Source organism: Podarcis bocagei, assembly GCF_964188305.1.
Source record: "Podarcis bocagei genome assembly, chromosome: 9".
Classification (NCBI taxonomy): Eukaryota; Metazoa; Chordata; class Lepidosauria; order Squamata; family Lacertidae; genus Podarcis; species Podarcis bocagei.
The window spans coordinates 43,650,924-43,663,079 of record NC_138134.1 but is presented as its reverse complement, the minus strand read 5'-3'; the positions used below and the strand labels follow the sequence as shown (position 1 = coordinate 43,663,079).

Below are 12,156 nucleotides of genomic sequence, written 5' to 3'. Positions count from 1 at the left end.
GTCTCGGATATTTTTCAAGTTGAATTCAAGGGGAGCAGGCTTTCTAGAGCAAGGTTTGAAAATTTATGAGTTTTGGTGCTTGGTGGTATGGTACCAAGATAAAATGAATATGCTTTACTGATAAAAATTAAAAAATGCCCCATTCTATTGGACATAAGTTCATTTATCCTACTCAACTGATATGCAGATTTATATGCACATCTGTCTCTAAAAATATACATTTATGTATTGCCAGGTGTCATGCATAAAAAGAGCTTATATAGTTTCCAAAATTAATATACCTAACATTTGGAAGGAACTAATCTCTCCATCCAAATCAGTCATAAGCTCCCTCATTTGAAAAGCCTTATTTCTACATCATTTGGATATATTCCCAAAGAAGGTAACTGACTAAAAGGGGTAAGGAAATGCTCTGCAAACTTTCAGGGAGCAGAGATAGAAATGTAGTGATCCATTTTCCTTCTTAATCCTGTCCAATTTTTAAAACACAAACCAATAGCGCCTCATGGAGCAAGAGTGTACACAACTTGTGATGCATAATGTAGTTTTTATTCTGCTTCACACTACATCCTCCAATTCACCCCCAAATTCATAGGCAGGAAGCAAAACGAGTAGGCTTACTCAGTCCCTGATTAGGAAGACACAATTCTCTTCACTTCTAATGATCAGGTTGCGAGTTCCACTGCCTATGTAGCCAAAATGGCACCATCCACACTCAACAGGTAATATCAGCAAGGTTGGAAGAACCACAAGGTTTACAGATATACCAAAAAATCATTGGGGGGTGAGGGAACAGAAGGGGGAAAACATCCCAAAGTACTTAGTGGGCATGCACAGTAGACAAGAAATGCAGGCAGACTGCTAGGGAGAGAAAGAAGAAAAGGGCATGGGGTGGGGGAGAATGGAATACAATGGGCTCAAATTCTGATCAGGGATCACTCCTATAAATCCCACTTGTAGAAACTCACTCATGGGCTTCCATTCATTTGCCTTGCTGGGTCTCCTGAGGCTTGGTGCCTGGCAGGACTAGAGCAATTTGTAGCTAGGGGTCGCATATTTCTTCCTTTTCTTTCCCAACACCTTGGCTGCCCATAGAATACTTCTCCATTAAAAGGTAAAGGGACCCCTGACCATTAGGTCCAGTCGTGACTGACTCTGGGGTTGCAGCACTCATCTCGCTTTAATGGCCGAGGGAGCCAGCATACAGCTTCCGGGTCATGTGGCCAGCATGACTAAGCTGCTTCTGGCGAACCAGAGCAGCGCACAGAAACGCCGTTTACCTTCCCTCCAGAGCAGTACCTATTTATCTACTTGCACTTTGACATGCTTTCGAACTGCTAGGTTGGCAGGAGCAAGGACCGAGCAACAGGAGCTCACCCCGTCACGGGGATTCGAACCACCAACCTACTGATCAGCAAGTCCTAGGCTCTGTGGTTTAACCCACAGTGCCACCCGTGTCCCTTCTGCATTAGTGAGGAGTTAAAACCACCCAGGGAGAGGGTGCTCTTGCCTGTGGCTTCCCTTCTCTGTCATCTCTTCAAGGAAGCCCACCAAGCACCTACTCTGTTATCCTTTTGTGTCAGGCACTGAAGTGGATCAGGATTTTAAAATTGTCTTACACTCTGCTGTTTTGATATTGTTTTTATGTTTTGTGGTATTTGTTATATTATTGTTGTTTTTTATTGTTTCAATGCAATGTAGATTGCCCTTGGGGTCAGCTGATATAAGGAAAGCCTCAAAACAAATGACACAAATCTCCCACTGCACACAGATGCGTGTTGTTCTAACTGTGTAGCAGTCTATACAATGAGTGACTCAATGCAACACTCACAAATTGGCTGCTACCCCCTCAAAAGTGTTCAGACCAAGAAGGCTTATTTATATCTTACTTTATTGTTCCAGTTGTTCAGCTGAAGGACTGTGCCCAGCACATGTCATTTTTTCCCTATAGTGCAAAGTCTTTTCATAACGCTGCAAGATGAACAGAGTAAAAATGTATGACCTTTCAATAGATGGCAAAGAACGGAGATGGTAACTTTCAGAAGGAAGGGGAAATGGATTGTTCAAGTCAAATTGTCAGAATAATTATATTTTGTTTACCAACACCTGGTATTTGAAAACGAATAATCCTGAAGTGCTAAGAAGAAATCAGAATACAATACAATGGTATCTCGGGTTAAGTACTTAATTCGTTCGGGAGGCCCGTTCTTAACCTGAAACTGTTCTTAACCTGAAGCACCACTTTAGCTAATGGGGCCTCCTGCTGCTGTCGCACTGCCGGAGCCCGATTTCTGTTCTTATCCTGAAGCAAAGTTCTTAACCTGAAGTGGAGTGTGTAACCTGAAGCGTATGTAACCTGAAGCGTATGTAAGCCGAGGTACCACTGTACATTCCAAGAATCATAGAAGGGACCCTGAGAATCATCTAATTCTAGTCCAGCCCCCTGCAATGCAGGAATATGCAGCTGTCCCTTGAAGGGATTGAACCTGCAACCTTGGCATTATCATCACAACACTCTAATACAATACAATTGTTTGATGTAGAATAAAAATGCATTTAGATACATATAGTTATTTATTAACAGATATTAGATATTAAATATTAAGTTTTGCAGAACATAAACAACAGTGACATTGTAAAATAAGAGCAACTGAGAACAGCAACTCAATTGTAGGTTGTGCCTAATCATGCGCTTGACGTGATCCTTTTAAAAGACTGCACTGAACAGACCACAAAGGTTCACTATTTCATTGGATACACATTTTAAGTCTATTAATTAGTATATTGATTGTTAAATTCCACTCTGATCATTTTTATCATTTTTGTAAAGAACTATGTAGAAATTCTGGTTTTAGTATGCTGGCTGTTTGGCCATAATAATACACATTCATTCATTCGGCAGTGAAGGCCAATACTTTGAGCCTCGATTATTTGAGGGAAGATAAAAGAAAAAAGGAGCAGGGAATGCCAAGCAGGCATAGGACTAGGGGAAAGGGGGAGAAGAAGAAGAAAAATTAAATTTTGATAGGTTTCATCAGTGAAGTTGCTTTTCGCCTGTCACTGTTTTGCAGGTGGAATATAATCACATACTTGCACATTTAGGTTGTGCAAAATTGCAAGTATTTGTCACTCTCCTGCATCAAATCTGCCCCCTCCTCTCTGAAAGAAACCCAGACTTTCTGCAGAACAGAAAATTGAACAGATAAGTATGGGCCAGCAATTGCTTGGTGCAATCTGATATAACCTCCATGCAAAGAAATGAATTCTCAATAAACAGTGAGTGTCACAAACTGATTTGTGGAAACAAATCAAAGTGAGCACTCAATAAACAGATAAATTTGAAAAGAACAAGTTTCACAGTCTTCTGAAAATGAACTATTAATATGAGAGTAAGTATTCCACTTCACAATAGCAGAACAAAAATTAGCTTTGGAACTTCTGAAGCTTTCACAAGCTTTATGTTGTGTTCTATTGTGAAGCAAGGGGCTAATCATAGGCAGACATGGAACACCTAGGTGATGTGAAGAACTATAACTTAGATTCTAGCAAAAACTTAAATTCTTCAAACCACAAATCTTCTCAGCCAACAGGCCAAAGACAGATCCAGTAACATAGTTCCAAACCTTGTCTACAACACTGCTTTCAAGCCTAGGGGTGGTTTAGTAGACAAGGCAACTTGTGCCAAATGGTGTTGTGGTTTTCTGATATATACTATATAGTCCAATGCCCACTGGGGAATGCAGTGGAACAACCTGGATTGGTTTCAAAACTCAGTTTAAATGTTTCCTTACCAAAGTTATTCACTTCCATATTTCCCAATGCTCTTTTTGTTTCCACAATTTAAAAAGGGCTCCGGTGCTATAATTGGAAGTTTTTTTTAAAAGATGCAAACCAGTTAGAAGGGGAGAGCTTGGTGATAGGAATCCAATATTAAAAGGATGTAACATTTATAAAGTAGAGCAAATGATTTTTTAAAATTTTTATTTTTAGCTTCCTAGAACTCTTTGCAAACTACTTGCTATGCCTTTCCTTTTTTATCCTTCCTCCTTATTTTACCCTTCAGGGAGAGGGCAGGGACAAGCAAAGCTAGAAAGAGACCGAAAGTCAAGAGAGCTGCGCTTTGCCTCAGTCACTTTGCCTGCTGTCTACTCCTTGATTGCTCTGGAACGGCAGTAACAGAATGGCAGTTCAGAGTTCACAAGGTCTGAATGAATTCCAGTGGCCAAGTACATCCAAGCAGACGTTCTTTTTCTGACACCTCTAATCTCAGCACTTGAACTGGCAGTCTATGGAATTCTACCTTTCTGCTCCACCATGCAGATTAGGAGGTACCAACTACTTAATCAATAGTAATAAGCAGGGTTTTTTTTTCTTTAAAAAATGTTTAGGGGTACTCTCATTTTCCTACTCATATTGAAATACTGCCCCTTGATATGTCCAAACTTAGATTCACAAAATGTTTAGGGGTATGCGTACCCCTGCATTCCCCCAGGAAAAAAATAACTGGTAATAAGAATAATAATTACAGCTAGTATAGCTGTAGGTTCCACAAAATGTTAAATCAATTGTGAATGAAGTTAGTTTGCTTGTGTGAGAGAGACCGTAAATTGCACCACCAAATGTTCAAAAGTGGTAAATACTGATGAACAGTACTGAGTTGGGAAGCACCCTGGAATTTGGAGGTTAAAGAACCCTCAGCTAGAGAAATCCTCTTTGGAGGAACCAACAGTTTTCAGAACAAAACATCACAGAGGAGCAACCTATGTCAAGGGAACATGAGTCAAGTCAAGAGGATTCAGAACTCTGAGAAGAGACAGGAACACAACCCTCCCCCTCATAAGCCAGGTAGACACTTCTGTGATTCAGATGTCAAGTGGCTACCAAGTACTAGGAGAATAAATAATATTGCAACTGACTAGCAAATAATAGACTTTCTCCCAACTACCACCAGGAAGGCCCAGAAAATAGTACAAAATAGTAAGGTATTAAAAGGAGATTTCCAAAATTTCAAATTAATGCTGTATTTCCTGGTTTTGAAGATTTGATAGCTCTCATTCACAACCTTCCCACTCCAAGGGACTTTTTATGGCATTATTTTTTAATATTAATTTTGTAACAATTCCTTTAAAAATATTTGCAAAAACATTTCTGTAAATCAAGACCTTTATTCTAATTATTCAAAGTACTGGAAATAATACACCATTAAAATGAATAGATTTCCCAGGATGTAGTTTTTATTCCAATCAATCCCACTTGTAAATAATTTAAGCTGCTTTAAAGAATGGAAAAATATATATCTCTAAATTCATCTGGCAGGGGGGAAAGCCAAGAATTAAACATAAAATAATGACAGATACAAAAGAAAGAGGAGGCTTTGCCCTGCCAGATGTGCAATTGTATTATGAGGCAGCTTGTTTGTGTGGGTTAAAAGAATGGATTGTATTGGGCAATGCAGACATTTTAGATTTAGAAGGTCATGATTTAGAATTTGACTGGCATGCATGGTCTTTGGTAAGGGAAGGCTAAAATCTGTAAGAGTTTTATGAACCACATTCTTAGAAAGAATCTTTATAGGGTCTGGGAGAAATATAAGAATCTGAAAATGGCTATTTCCCATTGAAGCAATTATAATTAAGAGAGTTAATATGGACAGACAATGGGCAACTTACAGGGAACGGCTGGATTTTACAGGGGGTGGGGGGAACCCAAACTGAAATCAATAGAAAACTAAGGAGCCACGTTACGGATTGGATGCAATATTACCAGATATACAACATGTTTAAATTAGATAGAAAGAATGGATTTCTGGCCCAAGGCTCACAATATGAAAAAGAACTCTCACAAAATAAGGATAAACCTCTGCCTAAAATGTATAATTTTTCATTAGAATGGGAAACAAAAGACGAGCTAGTTAAAGCTTCAATGACACTCTGTGCAATAGATATAGGACACAGTATAGATCTTAACCTCTGGGAGAAACTTTGGAAAAGTGACCTGAAATTTACTGTATGTTATTCATTGAAAGAGAATTATTTGAAAATGATTCATAGATGGTACCTAACTCTAAGTAGGTTGGCTAAGATTTATAAAACAGAATCAGATATGTGTTGGAAGCGTAAAGTAGTGGAGGGAACCTTTTTGTACATGTGGTGGACATGTAAATAGGTAAAAGTATATTGGGTAATGATTTATAATGAATTAAAAAAAATGTTTAAAACTACTTTCCAAAAAATGTTTCAGTTCAGTTTGGTGGAAATAACCCAGACAGAAATTCCTAGGTGTCAGAAAAGGTTATTTATGTATGCAACAACTGAGGCCTGTGTTTTGTTAGCCCCAAAATAGAAAGTGAGCAAGGTCCAACTAAAGAGGATTAGCAACTCAAGTTGACGCAATACGCAGTACTTGCAGATTTAACACATAGAATATGAGCAAGAAAAACGTACCATATTTTCTCCTCTATAAGACGCCCCCATGTATAAGACGCCCCCTATTTTGGGGGCCTCAAAATTTAGAAAATAGGGGGATTAAGCTTTGGGGAAGGATTATTTGGGGGGGAATGCCGAAAATTGCTCACCCGCCAGAACGCACCACACAACTGCTTGCGTCGCTTACAAAAGCCACTTCCAATCTCGGGCTTGCGCTTTGTTCTGGCGGGTGAGTGATTTTCGGCATTCCCCCCCAACAATCAAGCGGCCAATCACTGCTAACAATTTCAGGTTCGCACCAAAAAACCATTTGCCCGTCCCCCCTCAGCACTACCTGTGTGTAAGACGAAAAAAAGCTCGTCTTATACATGGGAAAAATACTGTATATTAAAAGAAGAGTGGGAAATGTTTATTGAATATATGGAAATTAACTGTATACATCTGAAAACGCTGGCAGCACCAAGATAAATTCAACAGAGTAAATAATTTTTGATGAATGTAAAAGTGGAAAACTGATTTGAATGGTTATAGTAAAAATATGCAGGAATGTATGACAAATAAATTGAACCACGGAAGGATAAGAAGGGAAGTCATTGGATATTTTAAAAAATATCTAAAAACAATAACAAAGCACTGAAAATAATACAACTTCAAAATTTAAACATGTCGCACCTCTGAAAAATTATCAAGTGAACAAAATTATCTTCTTAGCTATTATTAATGCAATATGTAATATTGTGTTCATCATTCATAATCCATAGCAGGTAAACGAAATACAAATGCAAAGCATTTTGTTTTTAGGGGGGGGGAATGGTATGATTCCATATTTTATCAGCTTTTGCACACAAACAAATGTAAAAGTCTTGTGACTTCTTTGCTTGTCAGCTGTTCTGGGGAGGATGCTTTAAGGATGCGTTTGAATATTAAGAAAAGCAGGAAATGTAACACAGGAATGTTTTTTTTAAAATTAAGCATCGTCAAACCTTTGGGGTGGAAAACTCTGCATGAGAATATATAGATAAACTGTAACTGGGTTGCTGGATATATGTTGGTAAACAATTCCTATTCCATTTCCTCTTACTAATGTGTGTGTGTAGATGATACAAATTCCAGTCTTATGAAGTATACATTCTTTAATAAGTAATACATACACATTTTTAAAACTGATTGCGGATGGGCTGCAACAATACAAGTCTCAATATGAGAATAATTAAAGCCCGATTTGATTATCGTTTCTTTCAGAACTCAGGTCTTACATGACTAGAACTCTATGATCGGTAACATATTTTGAGAGAAGTTATTTTCTTTCTACCCTTCTTATCTCAATCCATTCCATATGCTGCCAGACACAGTGAAGAGGAAAGCCACACACAACCTTAACTCTTTATTTCCTGGTAACTTGAACAACAATTCAATACAATCAGCAACACTTGAAAACACCTAAGGATCAAATGGATGGCAAAATAAACCCATGGAAAGATCAGTCGTATTGCTGTGCATATTTTAGCAAAAGAAGCAGCAAGGTACCTACCGTGTCTTGAGATTTATCCTTGACATCATAGACTGTTAGTTTTATTTTAGTCTCCTCATAGATAGGGTAATCCGGCGGGAACGTCACACCAGTCAGAAACAGTGGGTCTCTTGTTCCCTGCATAGCACAAGCACATAACTCAGATTTAGCAAGGTAGCAGCTGTGTGCCATGCTACAGTCAGCTATGGTCAATGAAACAATAGCCACGGGATCTCCAAAGGCAAGAGTTTTTGATGCAGCAAAGGCAGATTTGGATTGCCAACTGCAAGAGCCAGAGATACAAAGTGTAATAGTGCAGACATTTAACTCAGTAGAAAGAGAGACGTTTTGAGATACAGAAGTTGAGTTCATGACCACAAACCACCCCAGGCAACTGTGTCACCGTATACTACGAAGCAGTACTCCTCTAATTAGGAACAGCCATTCAGCCATTCATTCATAATCCAAGACATATAAATCCACATGCACTTCATTTAAGTAGTCACATGTTACAATTCATGCAAAAGAACTAAAAATATAGGAAGCACTAGGCAAGGCCATAAATAGCTGTGTGGGAACCGTAAGCTGGAGTCACCAAGTTTCCCAGCTTCATGTCTCCCTCCAAGTTCGTGCCTTTTATCTTCATGTATGGTTAATCATAGAATTGCAGAGTTGGAAAGGACTTTGAGGGTCATCCAATGCAACCCCCTGCTATGGACTAGCAGAGAGAAAGCGCTGTACAACTTGACTGCCTTTCCACAAGAGCAGCAAAAATCCTTAAGTCAGGAAAATAAATCAAAACCACATGTTTGGCTATGAAGCAGGGCGGAATCAGGCTGTGAACAATGACTAGATGACATTTTGACCTTCAGTGCTAGTATCTTGGCAAAGGCATAGGCATAGCTTGAACAATGTTTGATTTATCTATTTTTTTTAAAAAAAATCAATAACCTTTTCATTTTAAGAAGTATTTTCTCAACAATGCAAGCTAAACTAAAAACTGATTCATAGTTGAAATGCATAGGCTTGTAGTATGATGGAAATAATTCCAACTAGGCTTATCAAGGTTTAGTACTAGAACCTATTTCTAGCACCCAAGTCTTAGCCATGGAACAAGTGATGTAAAAGAGAGTGCCTTTGAGTGTGCAATGAATGCCTTTGCCTCACCACTGAGTAAAGTAAGTGCAGAAAGCCACAGCTTGGCTGGGACTAGAGTTTTCAGCACCAAAGGCTACACCTTGGATGGTGCTCAATAAGTTTTGCAGAATCAGCTTTAAAAATATTATTTTAAATGACACTTTGTGTTTAATATAGCAGGGCCGGTGTGGCGTAGCAACTGGAGTGTTGGCCTTCAGTGAGGGAGAATTTCCTCAGCCAAAAAGGAATTTGTGGCCATGGGTCAATGAATACATTTCAGCATAACCAACCTCACAGGGCTGTTGTAAAGAAGAGAAGAAGAGGAGTTTGGATTTGATATCCTGCTTTATCACTACCCGAAGGAGTCTCAAAGCGGCTAACATTCTCCTTTCCCTTCCTCCCCCACAACAAACACTCTGTGAGGTGAGTAGGGCTGAGAGACTTCAAAGAAGCGGGACTAGCCCAAGGTCACCCAGCAGTTGCATGTGGAGGAGCGTGGAAGGGAACTCAGTTCACCAGATTACGAGTCTACAGCTCTTAACCACTACACCACACTGGGGCAGGGAATTTATGTTGTCCTTAACAACTTGGAGGAAGGGCAGGATAAATTTTGCATGAAGAACTAAGCTTGTTGATGCAGTTAGTACTGCCAAATACCACATTTCCTTCAAGTTAATTGTTGTTCTTCCATGCATAAGATACTCAGGGTATATAAAAGCAGAAGTACTCCATTCTTTAGCCTACTGACTGTTCAGCTACTCAGTATTGACCTTGGAAATAACACTGGAAAGCAAATAACCTCATATTCGCTTGTGTTGTGTAAGGTGGTGTTCCTTCTTCTTAATCACTAAAATGCATGTGTGTGTATATGCATATCCACATGTATATATGTGGGGGGTGACCTTGCCCATTTTGGCCATGCCCATCATTGGCATGTATCCCCCAGAGGATGGGATTTCAGTCCTCTGGCTGAAAAAGGTTCCCCACACTCCCTCCCTCCCTCTCTCTGTCTTTTTTAAAGAAATTGCAGTAACACTACCATCATGGAATAAGTTTGAAAAAAAACTTTTTGTATTTAAGTATTTTCAAATATATGTTTTTGAACCACATTTTTCATCTTAAAGCTCTATGCAGAGAGGTCAGATATAAATGTAACAGCTGCTTCACCCTTAATGAAAGTGATAAAAAAGAATAGCAATACTGTAAATTTATTTATAACTTGCCACAGACTTTTGCAATAAACCAATACCATACAATAACAGAAGAGCTCTTGTTTAGGGTTCCAGCCAGCCAACCAGCCAGCCATGCATTTCCTGCAAGATACTATAAGCTAGCAGGAGCTCAAGCAAGCCATTCTACTCTCCTTCTCCCACCCACATTACATTCTTCTTTTACAAGCAGTTTTCCTAGGCAAAGAAACGGTTTCCACCAAATCTTTTGAGAGTTGTAATTGTCAGGGTTTTATCATTGCCGTCTTCCCCTGCTGTGTATTTTTCTTACGGAAGGTGTTTACTTCATGCTGTGATTAAAAGAAGCACGAAACTACTTGTCCATGAGCGCAGGGGCTTTGTATGTCTTAAGAAGCAGTACCCTCTTCCACGAAGCAAACTGCTTTGCACAAGGATGGGATTTTGCAAAGTAGTCTTGTGATACTGCATAGTGGTCTTGCAGATCAATAAAGTTTTTTTTAAAAAAAAAATCCAACCCAGCTGTATTGTTTTTAATTTGCTTTTAGCCTCCTTTGAGGGATACTGGTGGCATACAAATGGAAGAATACATGAAAATAAAACACAGAGTTTGAACATATATAGGGTTCTGTGTAGAATGTCAGCTAACTCTAAACTGTAATAGGAAAGGGTTTGACTGATGCCTGAACAGTCTGCTACAACAAATGCAGCGCAACACGCCAAAACAGTCTGCACAAGGCCCAACCTGCTGTGTTGCAGGCTGTTTGAGTTACAGCTTTAGTACTGCTAGCAGTTCAAGTCACGACAGCTAACTTTGCAGCCGGAAGACTGCTCAAAAAGCATTCCTTTGATGCATCAGGAAACTTTCTTTAATAGTCAGAAGCTAATTCGGATGTAGTTTCACAGAATTAAACCTGCTTCCTTCCACAACGTATCCTAAAACTCCTTAACATGAATATTTGGTAACAAAAAGTAAACTCTTGTTCCAAGAAGCAGACAAAGCCAAAAGTCACCAGGGCAAAGCCACACCAGGCAATGTTTGCTGCAGAAAGTTATGTCTACAGATATTATCAGTATAAACCGTAGAACGCATTCTTCATGAAGCACAAAGCCTTGGGTTTCGGATGACATAGTTCATTGCAAACATACAGCATGCTAACATTCTCTTCGCAGAAACTCCATATTTTAAAATACTTCTACATTTGGGGGGGGGGGTGTCTTAACATCAAAGGAGAAGCAATAGTTCCCCAGAGCATTTTGTAGCGTGTCTGAAAAGCCAAACAACTTTTTATGTTTCCTTCTGCAGAAGCAGAAGTTTCACAAACAAGCAAATGCCAGCAACTCCCCTCTCCTCCCCTGCTTTATACTGGCTTAAAAAAAGAAAAGAAAACTTAGCGTTTGATGACTAATGGTGATCGGACAAAGAAAGGAGCTCACCTCCACAATTTCTGTGCTTGTATATCGTGTTGAAGACTGTTCTCCAGGTTGAACCACGGTGATCTGCACAAATGTATTCAGTTTTCGATCACGAGTTGGAGCCACTAGATCTTTACATGCTGGAAATGGCACAGGAGAGAAGGGGAGGGAAAGTGGGGGGAAATCTCTGTAAAAACAAATCAAAGTGAACACACCGCTCTGTAGCAAGGCAGACTGAGCTATGTTTCAGAGTTAAATTGCAGAAAAGCTTCAGCTGATTTAGCAGAGGAAGTCCCTTGGAAGTACCTTACAGAAATAGGAAGTCACATGTTGAAAGCTAAATTGAGTTTTCATTTCCACTAACCATCAATGCAATTCCTGCAAGGCTTTCCTGTGGAACTGGTTCAGCTCTTACATATGAACGTACTAAGCTCCCACTACATGTATGTGCATATGTGCACATGCACACAGACACACACAC

The 12,156-nt window shown here is 39.4% G+C and overlaps 1 protein-coding gene across 8 annotated transcripts in view; it reads right to left on the bottom strand.

Annotated features, from left to right (window-relative positions):
- INPP4B (inositol polyphosphate-4-phosphatase type II B) overlaps window positions 1–12,156 on the bottom strand; it is a gene marked incomplete at its 5' end in the record, with an annotated part of 266,775 nt that overhangs the window by 119,026 nt on the left and 135,593 nt on the right. For all 8 annotated transcript variants that reach the window (XM_081208335.1, XM_081208336.1, XM_081208333.1 and 5 more), the window contains 2 exons: window positions 7,957–8,073; window positions 11,697–11,815. In XM_081208335.1, coding sequence (XP_081064461.1) covers window positions 7,957–8,073; window positions 11,697–11,815 — 236 coding nt within the window. The remainder of the gene's footprint in view (window positions 1–7,956; window positions 8,074–11,696; window positions 11,816–12,156) is intronic.